Below are 26,779 nucleotides of genomic sequence, written 5' to 3' on the forward strand. Positions count from 1 at the left end.
CATGGCACAAGGGCACAAGTAATGAAAGAAAAAGAAAAGATGTAACAGAGTTACTAAGAAACAGCTACAGCAAAACTGAAGTGCAAATACTGCTCACATCCACCAGCACAAAGTCAGGTTAATTGAGACAGGCTTCAGCAAGGCTGCGGAGACATTGGCCTCCAGCAGAGGGGACAGAGCGTGTCACTTCGAAAGAGTTCAGGCATTTCTGCACTGAACATTTCATCATGGCCAAATTCAGTTAAATATATATTCATACTACTATATATATTTAGTATCGAGTGTGTATACGCACAGATATCCATAGGCTATCATAACACCATGTTCACATGAACAATCAGTTTTGGCTTATGATGCACTGACAGTAAATTACTGGCAACGCATTAGTTGGTTCCAAACAATAGTTAACATTCGGTTTATTTACGTACACACGTAGCATGACATTTTCTGTTACGAACAGAAAGGTTAGATCACTGTACGTACAGATGACAGACAGAAAGGGGAGCCCTCCTTAAACACACTTGAGAGTGTACTTTCTTTCATTTACAACCCCATGGGTCGAGCTGCGGATGTAAGTGAAGGTAGGACAAACTTGTACTTGAAAATTTCAAGAAGAAAACACACTTTATATAAATAAATGCATGGAATTTATGTATTTACAATACATACAGCATATAAATTATTTTATAATTAATCCAAAACAAGGTACTATGGTACACTGACAGCCCGTCGTGCTGAATCTGGGACTTATTTTTCACAAGTAACATCAAAACTAACCGTGGGAGGTCTCTGGTTGACCAAACAGCACGGAATCGCTTGGGGCATATCACGACTCAGGTCTGAAGCAAAGCTTTTTGAGTGTTACACTAAACTGAAGACTGCTGTTAACAACCTATTATGTGCAAACAAGAGAGACACGTTTTGTGTTCTTGATGTGTCAGGAAACACCCATCAACGAAGAAAAAGAATGTTTCTGGAGAATCTCTGGAAAGATTTCAATGTCAGTAAATAGCGTTTTATAGATACCTTCAATTTTTAAGCATGCAAATCACTACTAATACTACTGCCTGTGTAAAGAGAAACTCAGAAACTGTGGACTGTATATACATGAACCCAACCCAGTAAAGGCAAATGAAGCTCTTGGGCTTTGGCCACGTTCTCTCTTCCTCCATAAAGAGCTCAACTTGCCCGCTCTGCAACGCTGACTTCTCAGAGAAAGTACAGACAGTTACTATTGCTGAAGATACCGTCCTCATTTCCTAACATCACGTAGAACTCTCCTCCTGTCGAGGCAGATCAGATGTTACAGGCTCCCCATGCCATTTAGCAGCCTCCAGCAGCTTACAGAATCAAGCCTTTAAAAAGAAATGGTGAAGCCACGTCTCTGGAAAGTGCCTTCTGTACTTGTGCTGCTGCTGGCTTTTTTTTCAGAAAGCATCTTCACCCTCGGCAATGTCAATGATTATGTGAAGCAAGTCTTCAAAAGTCGGGCGTCCCTCTGGTTTCTAAAAATAAAAGCACGCACCACTGTGATCAGAAAGCAATAAAGGTGTGTTGATTTTGATAAATTATTGGTCTCGATATCATTCTGTGGCAATGACTTCACCATTTCATTAAATGTGAGACGCAAAAATATTTCCTTGTGTAGGTTTTAGATGTTTAATTTCAGTAAGTGTCACCTTTTTTATGTTTTGAAAAAGCCTTAATAGATGTTGCTGGGCTACGCTCTTCATATAATTAATTATTTTCCACAGTGCTACACTTTTCCGTTTTTCTCCTCATTGCCTCTTTCTTTATGCAAGTTGTTCACGCTCCTAAGAACTTTCAGTGTCATTCTCTGAAGCCTCTTCAGCATTATTTTTTGGACTCCAAAATGAGACTGCATCAGATTTACGCAACAGCACTCTTCATCTACTGTATTTATTTTCCATACAGTTCCTCATGTGTCATAACATCCTGTTTCTTTTGTTTAATTACGGCAATAAACTGAGGTAGTGTCTTCGCTGGTGTTACTGACACAGTTAATTTAGCATCTTCTGAATGTCTGGGTAACTTGCACTATTCCTCCATTTATCAGCCCAATTAGATTTGTATCACCTGCTGAATTTTGAAGCCTCAGTATTCACGTTCCTCTACAAGTCATTAATAAAATTATTAGATGAGGACTGAGGTGCCTACAGTTAATCATATTTTATGACAAACACTGACAGTATCTTGCCATTACTTATGTCCTGTTTGCGAATCACAAAGATTCTCTCCCACATGATGACTGCTTAGATTTTATTGTTAATAACCCCTGATGAAATCAATACATTTTTAATCAATTTCACTGATGTTCATATAAACCCTATAAATACATATTAATATTCAAAGAGCGGTAACAAACGACTTCTTATCTTCCAGGTAATTTATTATTCCATCTTAATGACCATTTCCAGCAGGTTACCAGGCACAAACAAAATTTTACGATCTGTAGTATGCGGGCTCCTGTGAATAGCTTTTTTTGAACTACAGACGTATTTGCCATTCCGCGGCCCTCCAGGGCACTGGTCTTTTTAATGTATTTTTTGCTGCGGAAACCAACTGCTTTCTAAGTTTTAGATCTCCACCAGTTGGTTTGATGACTAATAGCTCTCTGTTCCAGCACGTTGTCCTCCAAGACAAGCATCAGACAGTATGTCATCTTTATTACTGGAAAAGAGCAGGTTTTTTTCCCAGCACCCCCTGTGGCAAAGACTAACTAGAAATAAGTCATGTCGCTCTTTCCATTCCTGGTTTCCTCGATTGCTCTCTCAAAGTTACAGGCATCTCATTAAACGCACTTATCCTCTTCGAGACTTTCTGCTTTAATACTACAAAAAATGTTTTATACTGATTTAGTTGATTGATAAAGTATTAAATTTGGGTTTGCTGCCCCTTTGACCCTTTTGGAAACTGTGCAGTCAGTATCTTTCTGGGTTCAGAAGATTAACAGTACAGCGTACTGTTATTTTTCTTTATAAACACTGGGATCTGTATTTAGATTCAACTGCAAGTTAACCTCTATTTCCAATATAACTTATAATCAGCTAATGAATTATCTCTTTAAGAATATTTTTGGTCATTCTGGCATGTTTCTGTAATGATTAATAAACTGAAGCAATATAAAATCAGATTCTCCACCTCTGGGCTGTTCTGACTGATTTTTATACTTTTTTTTTTTTTTGCTAGCAGTATTTGTACACAGATATAATCATGACCAGCACAGATTTAGCTATTATTTCATTTTGTTACAAAATGCCTTTGCATACTTAATCTGACAGTCCATTTATTTTGTAGAAATTTCCTTGGTGGTTTTATCTTACCACAGCTCTAGTTCAGCTGCAAACCAGGGGGAGATCTCTGTCTTAGCAATAAACACATGAATAGCTGAGAGAGCTGCATACAGCCAGAATGCTGCAAGAGAGATTAATTGCTCTTGCTAGACTGACCTTTTTCAATTCAAAGGCCAAAAAAAATAAAAAAAGAATATACCTCCTGCCAGCACATCATCATGACTTCATACACCTGCTTACAGGCTAGTTTGGGCCGATACAAACGATGCCCTTGGCTAACCATCGTTACCACTTCATAGTTGGAGCTTTTTTCAAACGGCATTTTTCCTTCTGTAAATACTTCCCACATTAAAACACCTTAAAAAAAAAAAAAAAGGAAAGAAAATAAACAGTAAGAAAATGAGCAAATAACTTCTTGAAAACACATCTATTTTGTGCCCTGGGCTCAGGATTTCTGATAGATAGTTTGAGATCCATATCCTAGAAAGTGTTCACATGTGTCATCACTGGAAACATCTTGTTCTAGTAGCATGGGTTTTAATAAATGAATTCTAAAGGTCTCTGTGGAACTTTATGCATAAAACTGTGGCAAATGGGTTCTCTGAGCTGCTTCTTAGATGTCTGAATCCTTCTCAACAACTGAAGCTCAACTGCTATTGATAAAACGTAAAAATAGGGTTTTAGCGTTTTCTTTCAACGATGAATGTCTTACCAAATGACCAGACATCTGACTTGCTGCTGAATCGGCTGTAATTAAAAACTTCTGGGGGGCACCACTTCACAGGAAATTTAGCCCCTGAGGAGCTTGTGTATTGATCATCAAGGACATATCTTAAAATAAAAAAAAAGAAAAAGAAAGCATTATATCTTTCGGTCAGCCTCCTAGCCTGCAAATTATAAGTTAGATATGGATTTGAATATTAGAAGCTCATATTGCCACCTAATGGCCATGACTGTTAGCATCACACGACAAAAATGCTTCTCTGGTGCAATACTGAGGTTTCAGTCAAGACCCAGTTCATTTTTCTTATAACCTCAGAGTCCTCTCGTGATTATTAGCTATACAACCCAGGTCTAGACCACCTGCGAGTTAAACATCTGTATTGTAAGAGAAAACGATGCAAAAGCATAAATTGCTTGCTCTGTTCCTCACGGGCCAGTCTGAATTCAGATGCCAGGGGACACGCAAGCTCAGCGACACAGAAAGGTGGCAAAAGCCAAGAAGAGCATGGACAAACCACAGTGCTTTAACACCTTCCTTGTAAGGGCTGCTCGCCACCCCCTGCCTCGCCCACGCATCACCCACCTGATGTAGCACCCACAGCTGCTAACAAGGGCAGGAAATTAACTCTTCTCCAGGCCTCAACACCTCCCAGCACTTCAGCTGGCGAGATGCTACTCCGAACCGTCTACCCCAAGAGCATCCCAGACTCACCGAACAGCCTCTTTCTATCATTTATTTGCCAAAATACAGATTAACAATTAACAGCGTGAGCTCTGCTGTGTGAGACACAAGCTCTAATATGCCTCCTGCATCACTACAAGATTAAGATTTGTAAGATTTTCACAGATGCTACAGAAAGTTGCTAATAGAAGACCAGTCAGACCGCAGAGTCAGTTCAAAGCCAGGCCTCTCGTGGTAAGTGCAAGACACCCTTACTTCTGTAGAGAACAAACTGCCTAGGTTTTGATTTTCCACAATTAAAATGAGTAATGAAATCAGCACACAACCACAGAACGAACAAGCTTTAAAGGCACTGGAAAAAAAATGAACCAAAGGATATTCCCCAGAGAGGTCAAAAAACATTTTTGCCTGTAATTTTGTTGGGCATGTGTTGCCTTATGGCTAAGTACAAGGGTTAGGTGAATTTTCCCAACCCCCCACCGATGTGTTTACACGCAGCCATACCTTGTCATTCCAAAGTCCGACACTTTGACCACTCCTGACTCGCTCACCAAGCAGTTCCTGGCAGCCTGCAAAGGGAATGGTTAGACTTGGATGAACACAAAAACTTGCAGTCTCTTGCAGACAAATTACTTTGGAGGAATCTGTCATCGTTGCTTAGCAAGTTCACTGATTTACCAAGTGTATTCAGTAGTGTATTCTCATTATGGTCCGGAATAAAAGATGTAAGTGCATTTCCTCTTGATAGTACTGTTTTGACATCTAAACCATTTTGTAAAAAATCACCAGAAAAAACTGTCGCCTCAAGGGATTCCGGAGTGGTGAAAATGGCACCAATCCAGAACAGACATACGCTATTGTATCAGCACAAATAGCTATTAATGCTTTATAAAAATTTTAGAGAGATCGTCTTAGGAGGGAGAAACCTCTCATAATTTTCTGTGCAGGGCAGTTTTAGACATTTGATTAGACCCTAAAGAGCCAACTTCCGCTACTTAAAATTTTCTGTGAGAAGAAAAGCTGTTATTTACAAACAGGCTGTGTCAAAAAGGAACAGGTAAGTTCAAAAATAAAAAATTCAAAGATGAGTGTATTGCCTAGTGAGATGTTACCAGGTCTCTGTGGATAAAGCTGTTTCTCTCCAGGTACTCCATTCCCTCACATACATCTTGGCACACAGTGAGCAGGACGTCTTTACTCAAAACTCCCCGTTTTTGCCTCAGGTAATTGAGAAGGCAGCCGTGCTCCATGAACTCCGTCACGATGTAAATAGGTCTCTGCTGTGTGCACACACCATACAGCTGCACTAATTTAGGATGGGTTAGCTTCCTGAAAAGATTGAGATCGTGTTCGTTATTACTTCCTCCGCCCAGTGCTAGCTCTCCACCCCACAAAACTCAAAAACCACCTGCCCCAAGTGTTTTATGTATAATCAGTACATGGCATCAGAGGCCTAGAACTGGCAATAGAAGCGCTAAGCACACAACTCACATCATTACTTTAGCTTCTTCAATGAAATCCTCTTCGTACATCGCACCCTCCCGAATTGCCTTGATGGCCACTTTATACTGCGCCCTCCATTTCCCAAGGCGCACTACGCCGAACAGACCGCTCCCCAGTTCTCTCATGAACGTCAGTTCCGAGGGATTAATTTCCCATTTCTCTATAAAACAGAACAAGCGAGAGCGCATGACTCCTGTATTAAGGAACCTACGGAACTGGTAGGTGATAAGGAAGAGGAAAGGGAAGCTGGATTACAAGCAAGTTAGGAAATTTAGGGAGAAAACGTCATAGAATTAACCTGAAAACCGAACACTTCTACACCTCACAAAACAAATAAACTTTTAGGTAGACATGACCTTTAAGCAGCTCCTGACTAATACAGAAGGCAAAACTCAAACTTTCCTGAGGCCATTAGTTGCATACTGATATTATCAGACTTGATTTCAGCAAGCTGCCATCATAGAAAGTTGTGCCAATGCATAGAAGCTTCTCGCATCACCTGATGTGCCATGCTTAAAACAGGTTATTCCAAATTTATATTAAAAAAAAAAAAAGTAACCCCTTCACAAAGATCAAAGGGCCAAGGTTGAGTAAGATGTTTGGACGGCTTACAAAGGAGACAAAGGCACAGCTCTTCAATTGGGCAGAGCTCAAGGTGTCCACAGAAGCGTGGAGGAAGACGCCGAATTCTCCTGGAGCACCTGTGACATGTTCTGCCTCTCCTCAGTGCTGCTCTTGGCACTGCATGCCAACCACCAGCCGTGACGCCTTTGCCTCCTCTGTGCAAGGGTCTCCAAGGTACAACTTGGACCCGCATAAGTTAGTAGAGCCAACCACAGTACAAAATTAGGTCTTTTCCAAATTCTTAGAAAATATCATAGCATCTTAAGATACATTCAATCATCAAAGATACGTGTAGATGAATATAACATGCAATTACCATAGCTGAATCCTGCCGTTGTTGGTGCTGTCGTCTTCTTTGGGGTCACTGGGTAACGCAGCCTGGTAACGAGACCTGAGGTTCAAAGATAGTTCAAGAGACACAGCTTACTTCTGAAACAGTGCCAGGAAGCAAATCAGACACTTGTTCACTGCAAACTGCAACGCTAATTAACAATAAGCGTATCATTATATACAGCTTCGACCATATTTTCTGCTATTGTGTTGTGTTGACTATTCAAAGCTGCTACGAGAAATACACAGGAACACTCACTGCATCTCACTTAGAATCACAGAACTGCCTAGGTTGGAAGGGACCTTTCAGATCATCGAGTCCAACCATCAACCCAACTCTGACAAAAACCATCACTAAACCATATCTCTAAGCACTACGTCTACCCATCTTTTAAATACCTCTTGTCTATTGCCTGTTACTTGGGAGTAGAGACCTACCTCCACCTGGCTACACCCTCCTTTCAGGGAGCTGTAGAGAGCGATAAGGTCTCCCCTCAGCCTCCTTTTCTCCAGGCTGAACACCCCCAGCCCCCTCAGCCGCTCCTCATAAGGCTTGTGCTCCAGACCCCTCACCAGCTTCATTGCCCTTCTCTGGACACGCTCCAGCACCTCAATGTCTGTTTTTGTGGTGAGGGGCCCAAAACTGGACACAGCCCTCGAGGTGGGGCCTCACCAGTGCCCAGTACAGGGGGGCAATCACTGCCCTATTCCTACTCACCACACTGTTCCATCTTCTTTACTGGTGAGAGATGGATATAGATATATGCATACATATTTGTGCTTTAGAGTTATGCTGGCACCAACAAAGGCTGAGGACCCCTTTCAGATCAGAAAGATTATCTAAAAATGTATATTCTCAATGTTACTGTTGATCATTTCTGTTTCACACATATAAATTCCAACAGTTTCATGCAGGAATTTTACATATAAAAAATAAATGCTGCATGCTAGCTGAATATTCTCCTAAAATCTTGTCAGAACTGAATACACCTAATGTCAAAGCAGTGAAACAATTAAAAAAAAAAACCAAATAGTAAAATCAGTTGTAATAAATGAAAAGTAGGGTTATGTTTTGGAGCATATTTTCCAGAAAGGCATTTTCCAGAATATCATCAGGAAATGCCAGATCATCTGAATTATATATAAACATCTGGAAAATATCAGTCATGAGGCAAATTTATGCACAGACCGGACACGAAAAAAAGTATACTATATTAGTATCTGTGCCTTCGACCTGATTCCTAAACTCTCCCCATCCCGTCATAGAGTGGGCAGACACCAGCATCAGCCACCAGCTACGGATCTGAAGTGTCTCACCTTCACAAAGACTCATCTTTAGGGATTTCCTAAACAACACATTTCTGTTCTCCTCAGCTGTTTGCTATATGGGAAGATTAGATCATTGTAATCAGTGGTGACCCACAGGTAAAAAGCCAGGGCCTGGAGGGTAGTCTGGGGAAGTACCATCCCCATCCATCTGCTCTGGGTTACAGGCGGCTGACAGAGACACCATGTGGAGCGAAATGAATTTTTCCTGACTTGATACAGCTATTCTGTCACTCTGGGGACAGCAACATATTTATACATTTATATAGATACATTTACATAAAACCTTTCAAATGATTGCCTATATTGAAAAAAATGTGAAAATGCAGCGTTTCAAGACTTCCCTGAAAAAGAAGGAACTATAAAAACCTAAAAACTTTCATGAAAACCCTAAAACGCCTCACGCTCCTTTTCAAATCAACCCTAAGTGACAGAAAAAAATCCACTTCATCTACCTGCTGCGTTATGTTTATGATACTCAATTATTTCTGGAATGGAGTTAAAGAGATGTTTTTCTGCGAGGTAGTACTGCTTCGGTGACGTCACTGTTTCTTTTATATGGTAGTGTCTTATTCCTGATGAACCTTCTCTGGAAAGGTAACAACAATAACAATTAGTAAAAATAAAAGACTCACAAGAAATGACATTGTAAGAGGAACACATTGACTAAGAAAAGGAAACCGAAAAGGCCAGCAAGGGTGCCCAGTATCACATGTTTCAGAACAGCTTGAATATCAAAGACCCCAAGCCTGGTGACTTGCCCTTATCTCAGTGCTCAGACCAAGTTGAAGATTAACCCATAAAAGGTTAATTTTCAGCCTGGCAAGCTCCCGGATCCAGCTCACCACACACCAGCACAAACACTTGGGCTGGCAGGAGGGAAGAGACCAAATGGGGTGGGAGTGCAAGACCTCCTTCGCAGGTGGAGGTTCAGGTCTATGCTGGATTAAACCAAACATGACCTAACCATGGAGTCAGGAAGCTCATTTTAGTCACCCATCTTTTCTATCACAGCAGCCCTCGTTTCTTTCTTGAGCTCTCTCCTGGGCTTTTCTCCAGCCCCTAGATTTGGATACAGATGCAAACGGATTCGGACGAGACAAGGTGTACAGAACAGCCACAGAAACTCACCCTCCAAATTTTGTATAAAGGGAAACTGTGTACAGGCCAGGCTGACTTGAGTCTCTCACCACAAAACCACCTTCTTTATCCTGAAACACAAGCACATCAACAGTTTTGTACAGGCGGTTTTAAGCTGCATGTCTCTTCTACTCAAGTCTGTGATTTGCACATGTCAAAATAAACATCTGCTTTAATAAAAAAAGCTACTTTACGTGAATTTCATGGTTAATATGGCAAGGCTGCTGTGCTCACCTCGTTTCTGAGGAGCTGCTCTGCCTTGCTTCTGTTCAGGTTTCTGCTGTACCACCTGCAACACAACATCAGTAACCAAAACTTCTCCAAGGTGCACCATTTACCTAAAAAGCTTGAAGCAAAGTATTACAAAGCTACAGATTCGATAACTTCATTGTAAATCAAGGTCAAGAACTGAACCTTTGTTAATGTGCAAAAAAAAAAAAAATCAGTCTCTATTACATTGTGCAGTTATCCAATAAAAATAACCTGAAACAAATCCAGTGAGATCCCACAGAAGCCAATAAAGTTCAGGTAATTGAACTCATTTTTTCAGCAAAACCACTTCTCAAACATGCACAGGCTGATCACAGAATCACAGAATGGCAGGGGTTGGAAGGGACCTCTGGAGATCATCTGGTCCAACCCCCTGCCAGAGCAGGGTCACCCAGAGCAGGTTGCACAGGAACGCGTCCAGGCGGGTTTTGAGTATCTCCAGAGAAGGAGACTCCACCACCTATCTGGGCAGCCTGTGCCAGTGCTTTGCCACCCTCAAAGTAAAGAAGTTTTTCCTCATGTTCAGATAGAATTTCCTGTGTTCCAGTTTGTGCCTGTTGCCCCTTGTCCTGTCGCTGGGCACCACTGAGAAGAGTCTGGCCCCATCCTCTTGACACCCGCCCTTTAGATATTGATAAGCATTGATGAGATCCCCTCTCAGTCTTCTCTTCTCCAGGATAGAGAGACCCAGGTCTCTCAGCCTTTCAACTCCAGCCTGGTGGCGGGAGTTGCTCTGAACGGTAGCCCGAGGGTAGGCTGGCAGCCCCAGGGAAGCAGCTGCCTGGACACCAGTCCAGCCACCCGCCGAGCTGGCTGCCAGGATGCTTTTTCATTCAATAACTTCACAGTTATGATTTTCCAGGGAGGACCCACCTACCAAAAAGGAGGCTAAAAGCAAATTAAATGTCACGGTTACACATCCCCGAGCTCGGTGCTGCACGGGCAGGTTGAAGCAGTCACGGAAGCACTGACGTTTCAGCCAGCTGTAGCCAATCATATAAAAAGGAAAAGCACACTGCTCACAACGGCACGGTGCAATCGTTTTGAGCTGTGCCATCACGGCAGTAACCGAGCAGTGAAGTGGCACAGCAGGCTCTAATCAAGTTCTGCCGTTCTGGAGATAGTGGTTTCTTGCAGTTGGTAGATGACCTGGAGTAATCCTCCCTGGACTGTGCCGTGACTCAGAATGAGGGCCCCAAGGTGGGAAGGCACAAAGTGGCTGGACCAGATAAGGCAGCCCAGTTCCTTCCTTCCCTTTCTGCCAGCCCCGCAGCCCAGCCCAGGGCACGGCAGGGCTCTTAACAAGAGCCTCAAAGAGGAGAGAGCAACCAGGAACAACTAATTCCCCTCTAGTAAAGCTGAGGGCAAAATCCCAGAAGAAATTCTACCTTCTCACAAAAAACAGCAGCGGGAGCCATACGTGGCTGAGAGCAGAGTTTCAGAGCTACTAATGTGGTTTCGGAAACTGGTTTTAATTATTATTGCCTTACGGCTCCATTTTATCTAAAAGTCATGAAATAGTCTGAAGTTCTCAGGCACAAGAGTTTATGCTGTACTGAAATCTTGAATATCAAGACCAGGCTTGGAGTCTACAGTGTTAATTTTTACCCTGAAGTTCTTACTAGGTACTCCATAATGAAACATCAAGCGTAAAAAACTTTTTTTTTTTTTTAAAAAAAGCTATACTTCTATATCTGAGAAGTTACATGTATACACAGAGACTTAAAATGCTCCTAGTGATATATTGTCTTGAAAATTAGAGCTGTCTTCCAAAATTTCTGATCTGTTGTGTTTCCTTTGAATGATTTCCACTGTTTTCTACTCTACTATCTTACCACCACACACTTTGGATAGACATATCACTTTAATATTAGAAAAACATTCCACACACTTATAATGGGTAAAGTTCCTCTAAAGTTTCCCTTTTCCTATCAGACAACTGGGAGGGGTTTTTTTGCTTTAATGGTAATAGCTTAAAAACGACATGCTTGATGGCCAACTCGCTGACTTGACTCTACATTATGATTCACAGCAAAAAGCAATGAAGAGAATCAGAACAAACTTATGCCTATTTCAAATATTTAAGTTTCATCTCTGAAAACAATGCTATCGCATGCAAATAATTGCTTTCAAAACTTTAAAAACAGGTCGTCGTTCTTAAAGCATAGGTTTCATTTTATGATCTTCCAGATTGTAATTCAAATATTCACTTACTCATATTGATCAAGGTTGTTGGACTTCTTTCCTGTTACATAGTTGCTTGGAATATATCCTTGTTTTCTAAAAAAATAAAACAATAAATAAAAAACCTGAGTGAAAACACGTAAAATTGCATGCCTAGAAGAGAGTGTTTCGTTCTGCTAATTACCAGAGGTCACTCACTGTCATTTATTTATTACAGATCCCCCCACTCTACTGCTGATTATACAGAAACTAATTTTCCGCATCAACATTTCCACATTGATTTTCACTGCACCTAGAGAAGTGCCACGGGCAGCAGAAGCGTCCAAGAACACCCGCAGAAGGGGTGAAGAAGAGAAACCTTCTGCTGCTCTGTCACTTCTGCGCTCGGAGGCCACAGCCAGTCACTAGAAGCACGTTTGGAGCCTGCCGCAGCCCGATAACTCGCAATTACCCCTAACGTACCACAACGGAGACCTGATAAATATTGAAGGATAGCAACTTCCACCTTTAAAACCGCAGGGGAAAAAAAATAATTTCATCTGGGGAATGTAAAGTTGTAGTCATTAAGACATCTCACTGCAACTCTCTCTCAAGTCATTCAGAGATTGCCTCTAATGATCCAGCTATTAAATAAAATGATGACTATTCAAGTCTGGAAGTCGGAGCCTGCTGAGCTGAGTGTTAACCATATTGCTCCCTAATGAGCCATTCCCCAGGGAAGCAGGAGTACTGTACCAGTCTAGTGAGGTTTTGCAGGCTGGCTGATGCTTTAATTGGGAAACCATGAAGTCTGACAGGAAATATAATTGTAAAAGCTTTTAATTCCATGACCACCTTTGCACTCAGGACCCACATTCTATCAAGAACCACACTTATAAAGATTGGTTTCCATGTGGGAATAAAGATGAGATTTCAGGGCTGGGGTCCAAAGTGGGCTCTAATACAATTATTTGTTGACACATAGTCAATATAAACTACCACTACATGGAAAAAGCCTTATTAACTTTGTAACGAAAAATAAGGAACTTGTGTTTACCCATATTTGTCTCTCGCCTTCCACCAGTGAATGTCATTCTTCTCAATTACCATATATTCTTCACCTTTCTCTAATCTCAAATCATGGTGTTCTGTAGGCTCAAAGTCATACATTGCCACCACTGTCTCCTCCTCTTCGCTGCCATTTTCTTCAACTGGAGGAACTGGTGGGGGAGGCCTTCGCTGAAAATGACCCAACATCATTATCACCCCACTCTGCTCCATTATTCCACCCCTCCCACCCTGCCCATCACACCAGTACAAACCAGCCCGAGCATCCCAGAGGCAAACACTGGCCTAGTTCTGGGTTGCCCCAGGAGTGAGCTGTGGTGGCTCCAGGAGGCAGCTGGAGCAGGTGGCCGACCACCCCCCGGCTGCTAGCCATGGGGCTGGCTCGCTCTGCAGCCTCACAGCCACCAGTGAAGGGCAACGCCGGCTGGCGTTTGCTTTCCAACCCCCATTTCCACCAGCAGCGCAAATACAGCTAATAGCTGCGGCTGAATTCCAATGGGGATTTTTCCCCCCCGAGACAGCGCATGATTCCCACTGACGCATACAGAAATACACCTTTGCTGTAAGATAGGGAAAGAATCACAGGAAACCTAAACGCCATCTCAAAAAAACCCACAGCAATTAGCTATTTAATATTTTAAAGACACTACCTACCGCACTTTTTTCTGGCATTGGAGAAGGCAATCTCATTACACCTAGAAACAGAGCGTAGGAGAGGATCTGTGTCTATCCATTTAGCCATAAATTTAAAAACTGAATAGAAGGTTTAAATTTCACATAAGGTTTTAATATCTTAACTAGCCTTCAGGATAGTTTAGTAAGTCAGAAAGAAAAGACGGCTCCAGTTAAGCATTAGGAAAACGTTGATAAGTACTCTTGCAAAAAACATACTAAATCAGACGGCAGGCTGCATTCACAACAGGATTTGGCAATATCTGTGCCACTCCTGAGCCTGCCGCACAGAGATCCCTGAACCAGCCCTCGGCTGCAGAAACATATGAGAAATAAAAGAGGGATAAAGATAAAAAAAGGTATATGAGAAGGAAGTAGTGTTCCTGTTGCCACATCCTAAATGTTTGTTCCTGTTAACATCTGCTCTTCTAAGAAAATTACACTCCCCCAGACCCTTGCATCGCTAAATAAGACATAAATTTTGTATGTATTTTTTATTATTTCTCTCAGGACCAAAAGTACTTTTTTTCTCCAGTGCTGTTTTTTTTTTCTTTCTGCTTTTTGTATCATCTTTGCACCGAATGCAACATGGTTATTATTCTTTTACAAGGGTACGTAGAAGTTATTTATTAAAACTGAAGAGCTGGCAAGAATCTCTAGCTGAATCTTTTTCACCATCATGTTTTATCCTCAGTCTGAGGTAAACACTTGGTCAAATAAGTTTCAGATGGGAAAAACAAATCAAGTGAAAAATAAAATCAGCAACCTCAGTTATTCCTTTCAGCTTTTTCTAAACATTCTTTTGGAAGGACAATTTGCTGGCTTTTATCTTTTTTACAAAATGCTTGGAAATGAAACAAACATTTTGATTTACTTTAGGCACAGTATCAACAATTCACTGTGCTCTATAAATTTGCCTAATTCCTAGGGCATTCAGGTGTGATGACAGGATCATACAAAAAAGCAGAAAAATATGCCAAAGGAACTTCATATGAAAACACATGTACTTACTGTTTTCAAAAAGATTATATTTTTCACAGCCAGGTGCTAATTTTTCTGTCTGTCTGCAGCACTGATAAATTCCCTCTGTCCAGAATTTAGGGTGATATTTTACCATTATATTGCTGTTGTTCTTTATTTCTACAAGAAGAAAAAGAGCGTATATTGAAAGGTACCAAAAAAACATTAATCTACAAGATGGCTATTTTTAATAACTATTACAATATCTTTGACGTGAGGCATAATCTTCATTTGTCCTTACTTTAGCATTTCTTCTCTTAAAGACCTTCTTTCAAGTTTACATGGAGGTGATACAATGATAGTAGAGGACATTTTTAGGATAGTACGTGACCTCATAGCACCTCTCCTATGAGGACAGACTGAGAGAGCTGGGGTTGTTCAGCCTGGAGAGGAGAAGGCTCCAGGGAGACCTTATAGCCCCTTCCTGTACCTAAAGGGACTACAGGAGAGATGGGGAGGGACTCTTTATCAGGGAGTGGAGTGATAGGACGAGGGGTAATGGTTTTAAACTGAAGGAGGGGAGATTTAGATTAGATATTAGGAAGAAATTCTTTATTATGAGGGTGGTGAGGCCCTGGAAGAGGTTGCCTAGAGAAGCTGTGGATGCCCCATTCCTGGAGGTGTTCAAGGCCAGGCTGGATGGGGCTTTGAGCAACCTGGGAGGTGTCCCTGCCCATGGCTATGTGATCTTCAAGGTCCCTTCCAACCCAAACCATTCTGTGATTTCCTCTACAAACAGTGTTCTGGAAGGAAAGCAAGCTGACACTGATCACAATTCCATGGCACACCACCTGCCTGTGTTTGGTCTGAAAGGCTCCTTACCCCCATCCCACGGGCTTGCTGAGTTTCAGAGGTTATTCCTTGCCCTATGGTCTCCAGCCCAGGAATTATTTCTTATTACTTTACAGAGCAGCTGCAATTAATGTGAGCATTTGATAGTGTCAGAAAGCATTAAGAGGCTCTTGAGAAAAGATCTTTACTCACTATCATAGCACTAATCAGATCACATCTCAGTGGAGATGCTTCCTGCCATTTTACATCAGAGTAAGACCATCATCAGGCCTGCAATGTTGTCTAGCCACATTCAAACAAAACTTTTGAGTGATGCCATTAACAAGCTTGCATAAGTTTTTTGATGATTTACACATTGTGCAAAAGCATAGAGTCAAATTCTGATTGCAGCTGGACTTCACAAAGCAAATTAAATCAGTCTGTGTGTTCGATACTCCCAGTACCTGTTATAACATGCTGGGTGTGCAAACAATGAGCTGGCCCAAGAAAAATAAAAATTGGTGGATACATGCAATAGGAGCTTTACCTTTTTCTATTGTCTAGCTTGTTGTGGGTTGACACTGGCCAGCAGCTATGCACCCACGCAACCACTGGCTCACTCCCCCCACCCAGAAGGACAGGGGGAGAATAGACAGAGCGAGAGGAAAAAGATTGGGGCTTGAGATAAAGACAGTTTAATAACCATAACAAATAAAAAAACCCTACAAAAGTGATGTAAAGGCAATTGCTCACCATCTCCCACAAGTAGATCGATGCCCAGCCAGCAACGGCCAACATGGAAGCCAAAAAACCCCAACCCCTTTCTTTCTCTGCTGCAGTTTTTATTGCTGAACATGACGTTGTATAGCCTGGAATATCCCTTTGGTCATCCCACGTCCCCTGTCCCAGCTCTGTCGCCTCCCAGGCTCTTGCCCACCCCCAGCCTACTCCCTGCGGGGGCAGAGGGAGAAAAAAGCAAAGCCTCCACGATGTGCAAGCACTGCTCAGCAAGAACTAACACACCGGTGTGTTTTCAGCACTGTTTTGGCCACAAATCCAAACCACAGCACCGAGTTAACTCCATCCTGGACGGAAAGCTCAAGTAAAGGTACCTACATACACCAGATGTTAAGCACAAGCAATTTCCATTACCTTCTTTCAGATTCCTCACCCACTGATCCCGGCTTTGTGCACTTGGTGCAAAAATATAAAGCGTATTAGCATCATATACAACCTGGAGGGAGGAAAATGAAATAATCAAAATACATTTACCTGGTAATATTAATTTATTTATTCCTCAGGAAACAGAGAAACAGAACAAGACAAACGACTGACATTTGGCAAAACCAGTGTACTCTGGCACAAAATACAGAAACTGGGAAAAGGTTATTAGAGTTTACTATTCATATATGCTGCTTTCTGTAGATTAAGGAAGGATTTTGTAATGGTACCTTATCTTGAGGGTATTCCTTAAAAATGTTTGCTTCACGCTTTGCTTTTTCATTCTTCACCGTGTGTTTTCTAAAAACAGTTCAACTTAATTGCTAAAGCTATTTCCTAATCAGGCACCCTTTGTTCCCGGCCATTTCTTAACTCCTCGTGGTTCTGTACTGCTCTGAGGTGATTCCTGCCTTCTTTCTCTTCACTGCCTGTACTGGTGGAAAGCAAGTGGTGTTCCCCGTCGCTCCAACCATTCCCTCTATCCTAAGCAGGCACAGCATCCAACCCCCCCGTAACTAAACATTTCTTTTTCCCCCTCTAAGTGCTTTGTTTTCTGTGTTTATTTCCATTAAGTTCACAATGGAAGAAAAACAGAACAAGTTTTATGTTAGTTTTCTTATTCTTATATAATTAAATGGTAATTAAATTCAATTTAATGTGAAAGAATGAAGGCAGGGAAAAGGGGCTGCCAGCTAACCCCTTCTGGAGGAAGACAAGAACAAGGCACTTTCCAGGCAAAAGCCAAGCAGAGAGGGTGGGGAAAAGAAAAGGACCAAGTGTATGAGGAACAAGTCCCAAGGGAGGGCACTGCAGGGGGAGCAGAGAGTGCTGGGGGTGGTTTTTAATCACCGATCCTGAACCACCTCCCACAGAGCACCAGAGCGCCAGAGAACGGGCTCGGTATTTAGAAGTGACAGTAATTTCGAGCAAGTTACATCCAAACGGCTTGGTGCTGTTAAACAGAGCACTGTGATTTATATATTTTACGTAAAAGACACATACCTGAAATGGATATTTATTTTGACAGGGAATAATACCATCACTTTTTACAACTTCTACACATTTAATCCTTGAAATATCCACAGATCCTTTTCTGTACTTTTTCTGTAAGAGAAAGGCAAAAAAAGTCATGTAAAACAACTGATTTATCTAATTCTTTTTTTTTTTTTTTGAGCAGAGACTTCTTGCTTTCTTTTCCACTTATGACACCGATGTCGCTTTAACTGCAGAAGTCGTTTGGAAAGTGAGCAAGATGGTGTAAAGATCTACACCAGTGAAAGTGCACAGAGTACAGTCTAATTGCTTAGTTAAAAGTACCACTTCTTTCTAGATAAAGTTTCCAATCAGCTGTAATCATAGGTTTAATCTACTCTTCTTTACAAAAAATAACTTGAGTACAGATGAAGGAAGGCTTCCCCCTCGCTTATTTTAAATTATGATTAAAACCGGTGAGGGAACTCAGTGCCCAGGCATCATCTCGCGTGCTCCCTCACTCTGTTCCTGAAGTGCTCCCACCATTTTGTGGCTACTGCCGTGTTTCACCAAGTTTCCAGACAAACTGGGATGCTGCTCTGAGGCAGGAAGCAGAAGATAGGGGTGAAACCCAGCCCTGGGCCAAGCTGAGGTCTGCGCTGAAGGCACTTCTTTGACCAAGGCTAGCAGAAGCCCTGAAGAAGCAAGGTCAAAAGCACAGACATCTGAGAAGATTTGGCTCACCTAAATTGGTAATTATGAAGATTTTAAAGGAGGAAAGGAGTGCCCACTGCTCAGCAGGTCCTGCCCAAAGTAACAATGCATGGAAATACAGAGTAGTTGAACACTCCAGAGAGGAAGCTCCTTGGAAGACCAGCCCATAATGGGAGTTGGTGTGTTCTGGGCTTTAGTCTACATGTAAAAGCAACAGGTAATGACAGTGAAGTCCACACAGAAGCAGACCTTTTTAAGGCGGCTGTTTCTGAAGGAATTGATCAAAACCATTTTCCTCTACCTGAAGCAGAAGAGGCTAAAAATGAAAGCCCAGCACAGAAATTTACAACGTGCTCTACTACCTGGCAAAGGGAAACACCTGCACAATACAATTCTGAGAGCAAAATGATGATGAATCTACGGATTCTGCATAGGGCCACCTCTCTCTTTTGCGAGAACAGAGTCATTAGTAGGAGAAAAAGCTTCTACTGGAATCTGGAACAAAACAAAAATGTCAGCAGCTTGTGGCTGAATTAATCCACGGCAAAAATTCTGACTTGCCAAGCACATCCAACACATCCAGTCCGGAGTGTAGTTTATGAAAGATGGACACTGTGCACACAACGTGGAAATAATCAGTAATTACTGAATTACTTGAGATACTGCGGTCCTTATTCAGCTGCACTCTTCTCTCCTGAGGACAGAAATTTCAGGCCAAATAGCACAAATCTGGCACAATCATAAGCAACTGAACACACAGCCTTATAAACAGAGGCAAAGAGCAATTTCCAATATAGCTGTCGCAATTCCACCACCCTAGAAACACAGTAGCTTTCCATGGAAAACATGGAAGTTTCATCAGCATTTAAAACACATTTAGCACTCCGTCTCTTATGCATATTGTTATGAAGAAAGCAGGCAGAGAAAAGGCGCATGAAGAATTCATGCACGTCATGGTCAGCATCAGGAAAAAAGACAGGAACCAAGTTCAGATAAAGCTGTAACTGTTACGTAACACCAGAAAAAACAACACACACACACACATACACACACACCCCCAAAAGAAGAAGCCCAAATAAGGGACTTTTTAAAATTAAGGAAAAAAAGGGGAAAAAAATTGGCATTTTAATGAACCATTAAAAAAAAAAGGCAAATCATAAACATGATCATGAGCTGTGGTACAAAGCTGTATCATGTTGTGCTGAAAAATAATTTGCACTGAGTACGCAACCTTGGATTTCTTTTTATAAAAAAATCATTTTAAGTTTTCTGCTTACTTTATGGTATCCCCTTACTTGAACATTGACCGCCTGAAGTAAAACATACATTAATGCAAATGCCAAAAAGTGAGTTACTGAAGTCTACGACACTTGGCACAGCAGCAAGTATTGCTTCTCCCTCTCCTTCTCACTGCGCGTCAGGCCTGGATCCTCCTGCCAGAGGATCCGAACAAGATGCACTTTTTCATGAAGCACAGAATTCAACGCTCCACGTAGCGGTGTTGAAGACACCCCTCCAGATCTGTTTTCCTGCACAACAACATACACAGCGGAAACGCTTGCCACTGCTGTAACGTATCTGTCCAGTGGGGCACTCATACGTAGCTTGGATTCCATCTGCCGGTTAACTGAGGTTGTGGGACAGAGAGAGAGATGATATACATTGAGGTTTTTTTATCCGGAATGACAAAAATTCCTTGGAGGAACAGGGTTGATTACTTTCTCTGAACCTGCCTCTCCTCCAAGATGCAGAGATTTTCACGCCAGGAGCATATATCTGCCAGGAGGACAAGGGACAGGAATCCAACAAGATAATCAACTAACATTCTGGTGGAAAAAATAAAGCAAACCTCCTCATACTCAGCACATCATTCCAGTAATCGTATTTCTTAAGTCGTTGTGCACTTTCATGATTTAAGGTGCTTCAATTTGCTTCACCATGAAATGCCAAATTAAGCCAACTCAAAGCTGACCCACCTTACACCTCAGTCCAGCAATTTTAGCCTAAGGTCGGAGAAGATTCTTCTATTTTTGCATATTTTCCAGATTAAAAAAAAACTTACATATGTGAAATTAGATACAAATGTACGGCTCCAGACATGTTTCAGATTGCATCAGAGACAGCAGTTATTAATGGCCATCAGGCTTCAAATCGCCAGGTGTGTGTCTGTGTTTTTAGCTCAGCATTTCTCACTATTAAACCAAAGGGCACAGGAGCAGGAAGGGATGACACAAGAAAAATGCTAACGAGACGACTGCAATTTCTCTCCCCTCCCTACTTAAGTGATTTCCCTTTATAACAGGACATCCTCCACACCATCACTGTCTTGCATTTATTCTGGCTTGCTCTAGACCCAGGCACGCGGCAGACATGAAATGCAGAACCAAGGGAGTGCTCAAGCCCAGAAGCAGTTGGGAAGTAGAGGTGCAGGCATGAGCCAGCCATGAGAAATCCACCCACAACCACTCTTTCCAAAGAAACAAGGAGACAAAATTAGTACAATGGCTAATTATGCAATGTCAAACCACAGGAGACTGAGGGACATTTTTCACAGTTGTTTTTGGAGGTGGAAGGTGGCTAACAGTAGAAAAATAAAGGTTAGATTCACTGTAGAAATAGTAGTATTTCACCAGCACATTCATGCGTGCTGTCTCAACTGGGCACAAGTGCTAACAAAGGATTTGGAAAAATCACAGGCCAGTGAATGCAAGGGACCTATCGAAGCTGGTCTCCCCCTCTTCTGGAGACAGATATACATCTCTAGAGGGAGAGGGCTATAGAAGGAAACACGGTTGGAACAGTAATAAAGGTATAAAAATACTATATTCCAATAAGGATAAGAAATAGATAAAAATACGTGCTTCGTAGCCACACTAAAGGTTGGTTGGTTTTGTTGTTTCTTTTTAAATAGATCTGCTTGCTGAAAATAACAAAAGGGAAGTGACTGTGCAGAAACTACTGTACAAAGCTTCTCAAAATGCAAAATGCCATATGTACTTCATACTTGCCTATGCTTCAAAAACATGATTTACAGTTTTAGAAGCCCTGCTCCTTGCTCACAATGAGGATGGCCAGCCCAGGCAGTAAGTCTTGGTTCCATGCAATGCAAAAAGAATAAGCTATTCCTATTATTTAACACATTAGACCGTAATATCAAGAAGTTTAACACTATACCTACATTGTCAGATACGGAACAAATATATGATTCCACAATTCCTTTAAAAAAAAATATCTTAGAATACAGGAAGACAAGAAATATCTAAGTGTTAGATAAGTATACAATCAAACAGCTCATCCTCTGTTCGCTTGGAATTCCTCCTCTGCTGAGTATAGTAGCTTTACAGCTTAAGCAGCCCATATTCCCACTATAAGATAAAATGTTTTTTCTGAGTATTTCCTCTTTGCTGATGAAGATATTGAGCTGCTTACCCTCAGAGAAGTGGGGTCGGGGGGTTAAACAATACAAAGGACATTTCATTTTTTTAAAAAAAAAAACAACTCAGTGAAAACACACAGAAGTCAGCCCAGCTGCCAAGAAATACCTAGATTTTGTCTCACCCATGCTCTCTCTCTCTCTGTTGTTCATACTATTTCTTTCTCCCATGCATATCCCCATGTAGGAAATCCTGAGGTCACCAGCATGTGACCCATGGAACTTGTGTTCTCACAAGTGTAGAAGGTCTCAGCATTACTGACATTTCCTTTTATGGAGCTGCTCTGCAACTTTACAAAACCTCAGAAAAGCCTGGCTAACCCAACATCCCCTGGAGAGAATTTCTCTGGTAGAATATGCTCCACAGCCAGATGTAAGGGTGGTTTTGTACCTTTTTTTTTTTTTTTTTTTTTTTTTAAATAGCATTGCTATTTCGTGATAAGAAGCACTGGATACTGATGCAGTTCCCTGGAGAGGCATTTTCATCCAAGCAATTACTGATTATGCAAATATAATTACTGTAGCTACGTGTTAGATGGCCACATTTTCCATCCCCTTATTTTCTAGTGTGTCAAATAAGTTGAAGAATGCCCTGCCTCCTTTCAATTAATTTTTTAATGATTATTCTAAGAAAAGCAAGCATCGAGCGTTTCTATTCACCTTTCCAAAGCAGCTAGAATTGAAATAAAAAGCGAGAGGTGATTATTATTCTGATCTCGTTTGAGCTGATCCAAGATATTACTCTCAGGAATTTCAATGGGGAAAAAATACAAAGGAAAGTGAGAAGGAAAAAGTCTTAAACCCTTTCCTGCAAAACAAGAAACCAAGAATCCTTTACCATGGCCTGGCTGCTCAGCAGATGCCAACCAGCAGCACTGGAGAGACCAAAAAAGCACAAAAAGAAATTCTCCGTAGTAGCACTGACACAACTTCCTAACCATGACTACAATGGGATTACCTGTAATTTACTCTCCTCCTGCAATTGAGAGGCAGTCAGTCAAATGTACACAATTACGGTTATGATCCAATCGCATAAGGCAGCAATATAAATAAAAGTAAAGGACACAAAATAAGTCAGCCACACCTCCATCCATATCAGGCCCTGAAATCACCGACAACCTTTCAGCTTTCAAAATAACTAGCGCATAGCTTGAGGTTCTTTCAGACAAATCTTCTCTTCACGGTTTTCTGTGAAGTCCTTGCAGAGCTCTGAGTCCAGCCAGCCCCGCTGTAGCATTTCTGCCCCATCTTCTCCCTTCTCAGGGCCACCGCGCTCTCTGCAGGGTGAGCGACACCTTCCATTCAGCCACCCCTCTAACACAGCCTTCATGCTGTCTGAACATGACACTTAGCCAACTTGAGCCAAGAAAGGAGGAGAGCCCAAGACCATGGGCATCACAGGTGAGCAACCAGAGCCCCACGACAGGACCCAAGAGGTCACCTAGCCAAGGCACCAGCTGCTTTACCTACTCTTTCAAGGTTCAGGTGATGGAGTCCACAACTACAGAGCATCACCACTCCATCTCTCCATCTTCAGATGGAAGATTCCTATCCATCACCAGTCCATCAGCTTTGAACACTTGCTGCTCCACCAACACCTTCATCACAGTCCAGGCTTTTGGGAGCCTCATCCTTCCCGCTGTTCCTGCCCTCAATCTCGCGGGCAGGTCCACATCTTCCTTGAAACGTACTGCCCCAAACCAGATGCAGCACTGCAGCTGATGCCTTATCATCAGATTGTAAGGATTCACAGTCCTGTTTATTCATCCTAATGTAACATTTGCCTCTTTCACAGCAACGGGGTATCATTGACGCATATCCAGCTTATGATTCACTATCCTGTCACCCAGGTCCTGCTGCGGACAGCCTGAAATTATTCCCATTCCATATTTGAACATTTCAGCATTCCTGACTAAACTTTTACCTTTTGCACTTTTCACACTGAATCACATTCTACAAAATAAAAAAAAAATCCCAAACAATCAAACTCACCACATACCTAATCCCAATATACCACTTTGATTTCTAGACTTGTTTTCCCAAATGCTCGCAACTCCTTCAAGATTTACGTCACCCGAGAACTCAACAAGCTTCTTTTCAGCAACAATTTCTGCAACAATATCACTAGTGAAAACACTGAAATGCAAGACAGGACACCCATTCACGACAGTCTTTCAACCTCAAAAGAAACCACCGATGCCTACTGAACGCTCTACCAGTTTCCCATGCGTTCTGCCATGAGATTTACGAGAGGCATATATAGGTAATTTCTAATGCTGACATCTGAAAATTTCTCATACAGCACTGTCAAAACTCTTCCTGGAATGAAAACACAGGGTATCTGCTACTTCTCTGCTACCCACGAGACTTGTTACCCCATGGCAGAAAGAACACAGATAAAGCAGATTATTTTTTTTTTTGGTTCTTGTCAAATCTTTATTTGCTCATGGGCTGATGTGCAATTTTGGTATCTTCCAGGTACTTTAAACAAGTGTGTTTTTTCCAACACTTTTCTGGAAATCAGCTTCATAGCTTACAGTTTCTCAGCTTCTCCTCTGCACTCTTAAAAATAGGCCTTCTCTAGCCCTCCATCATCCCATTTACCTTCCAGCTGTTCCTTCTTAACACCTTTAAGACTTATCCACTCCTGTTTAGTCATAAGGTAAATATTCTCATCTATGCTTTGTCAGGATCTCAACAACTACAACCTACATTTTTCAACTTCAACTATGTCTAATTTGGTCTACCCTCATAAACATCAAAATTCTTCTAGAAAGATAGTTACTGCAGATTCCAATTTTATATAAGACTTTTCTTTTGGTAGATGCTGTAGAGAACGGGGAATCATTACTGCAACATAATCAACTTCTTTTACAGCTTAACTTTCTTTATGACTTGCTGTTTTCAATGGAGTATTCTCATGCATCGCTGAAGCTGCCTCCATTCACATGAACAGCTTTAAGTTATTTCTCCAATTTGAACAGCTTTCACTTGCACCTGCTTAAAATTTCCCCAGCTGTGCCTACTGTTATCAGTCTTCTCTCGGGTTTTCAGCCAATATTTGGGGTCTTCCAGATCATCATCAATACAGTAGTTCCGCCTATGAGCAAAAAATGTTATTTTAAAAAATTATTTTTCTGAAGGAGGAGGGGAACGGGAACAAACAAACCAGGAACCAACTTCATGGTTCCCAATGCCATCGTCTACTGCTTTCCAGTAGACCATCTATTCCAGACCCTCTCTGAAAGATTTTTCTTCTCAGATTCTCTCAGCTGCTTTCCTCCTGACTCCTTTTTGCTCCTCCCATGAGGTTTATGGGGCCTTTGCTGGAGAACACGGTCTTCTCATTCATTCAACTCAATAGCTCAAAATGCTGACAAACTTTACGTGGAGCTGTACTTCGGACAATTAACTCCTACAGCTTGATCTACCTCATTTCCTAAAGGAAAGGTGCCTCCTTAATACATTTACCGTGAGCAGTGGGTAGCTACCATTTTAGCTCAATCCTCCTCTTCCCCAGGCTACCATACAACGTAGGTGTAGGTAACTAATCTGTGGTAAAACTTCTCCTGGTTACTGTAACGTCTCATCAGTGCTTTGCACTATGTCTCTACTCATTCGTTGGCGCATCTTTTGCTTTGATAGGCAGCTTCTCAGAAGAACTGGGATTTTGCTATAAGTGTTCAGTGCTATTGCGGAGGACTAGCAGCCATCACAAAGTAATTAATATCAATCAAAATAATTAAATCAATATAGACATAACATGACTCGTACCACTTCTACATCTGTACATTTACTTAAAGGAAGACTCGGCTTTCCACATTGCTCCTTCTCATCAGAGAGGGATATCTCACTGTCATGGTTTAACCCCAGCCAGCAGCTATGACCACACAGCCGCTCTCCCACTCCCCCGGGCTGGGATGGGAGAGAGAATTGGAAGAGTGAAAATGAGAAAAAACCCATGGGTTGAGATAAAGACAGTTTAATAAGTAAAGAAAAAACTGCGCACACAAGCAAAGCAAAACAAGGAATTAATTCACTGCTTCCCATGGGCAGGCAGGTGTTCAGCCGTCTCCAGGAAAGGAGGGCTCCATCACACATAATGGTCACTTGGAAAGACAAATGTCACCACTCCAAACACCCCCCCCCCCCCTTCCTTCTTCTTCTGCCAGCTTTATATACTGAGCATGATGTCCCAGTTGCATGGAATATCCCTTTGATCAGCTGGGGTCAGCTGTCCCGGCTGTGTGTCCTCCCAGCTTTTTGTGCCCTCACAGCCCACTCGCTGGCAGGGTGGTGCGAGAAGCAGAAAAGGCCTTGACTGCTCAGCAACAACCACAAACATCAGTGAGCTACCAACAGTGTTCCCATCCCAAACCCAAAACACAGCACTACACCAGCTGCTAGGAAGAAAGCCAACTCCATCCCAGCTGAAACCACGACACTCACAATCCCATTACTCCAGCTGAGCAGAGAGATCTATATATAAGGATCACAATGCAGGTATTGCTATATCAACAAAGATGTCTGTAAGTTTGCTTGACAAACGAACCTGAAGAGTGTCCATTGGTCAGTCACCTACGATTACCAAGTCACATGCTAATTCTCTCTCTTGATTAGAGAGAGAACATTTTGCACATGTAATCATGTGCAAAGAAAATAAGTTAACATTAATTATTTTCCTAATGTTGCTAATCTGTAAAAGCAATGGTGGTAGTCATTATAGATGTATTATACAATTAGAAAGGGTGGCTACTCATATTCTGAGTTAGCATTTAAATACAGATCTTCCAAAGAAGTTTGAAAAGCCCTATATTCCATCGTGTATTTTTA

At 41.8% G+C, this 26,779-nt stretch overlaps 1 protein-coding gene across 1 annotated transcript in view; it reads right to left on the minus strand.

The window, feature by feature from the left end:
* Positions 1-389: 389 nt before the first annotated feature.
* The window catches only part of TEC (tec protein tyrosine kinase), a 54,526-nt gene continuing 28,136 nt past the window's right edge, over positions 390-26,779 (minus strand). The window contains exons 3-18 of the mRNA XM_074588003.1: positions 17,830-17,931; positions 16,759-16,840; positions 14,827-14,955; positions 13,798-13,838; positions 13,133-13,314; positions 12,127-12,192; positions 9,877-9,931; positions 9,634-9,713; positions 8,958-9,091; positions 7,163-7,237; positions 6,211-6,382; positions 5,832-6,048; positions 5,224-5,288; positions 4,027-4,145; positions 3,514-3,671; positions 390-1,505 (exon numbers count right to left, since the gene is read on the minus strand). Of these exons, the coding sequence (XP_074444104.1) occupies positions 1,428-1,505; positions 3,514-3,671; positions 4,027-4,145; positions 5,224-5,288; positions 5,832-6,048; positions 6,211-6,382; positions 7,163-7,237; positions 8,958-9,091; positions 9,634-9,713; positions 9,877-9,931; positions 12,127-12,192; positions 13,133-13,314; positions 13,798-13,838; positions 14,827-14,955; positions 16,759-16,840; positions 17,830-17,931 (1,755 nt within the window). The 3' untranslated portion in view covers positions 390-1,427. The remainder of the gene's footprint in view (positions 1,506-3,513; positions 3,672-4,026; positions 4,146-5,223; positions 5,289-5,831; positions 6,049-6,210; positions 6,383-7,162; positions 7,238-8,957; positions 9,092-9,633; positions 9,714-9,876; positions 9,932-12,126; positions 12,193-13,132; positions 13,315-13,797; positions 13,839-14,826; positions 14,956-16,758; positions 16,841-17,829; positions 17,932-26,779) is intronic.

This window comes from Larus michahellis, chromosome 5, assembly GCF_964199755.1.
Source record: "Larus michahellis chromosome 5, bLarMic1.1, whole genome shotgun sequence".
NCBI classification, from domain to species: Eukaryota; Metazoa; Chordata; class Aves; order Charadriiformes; family Laridae; genus Larus; species Larus michahellis.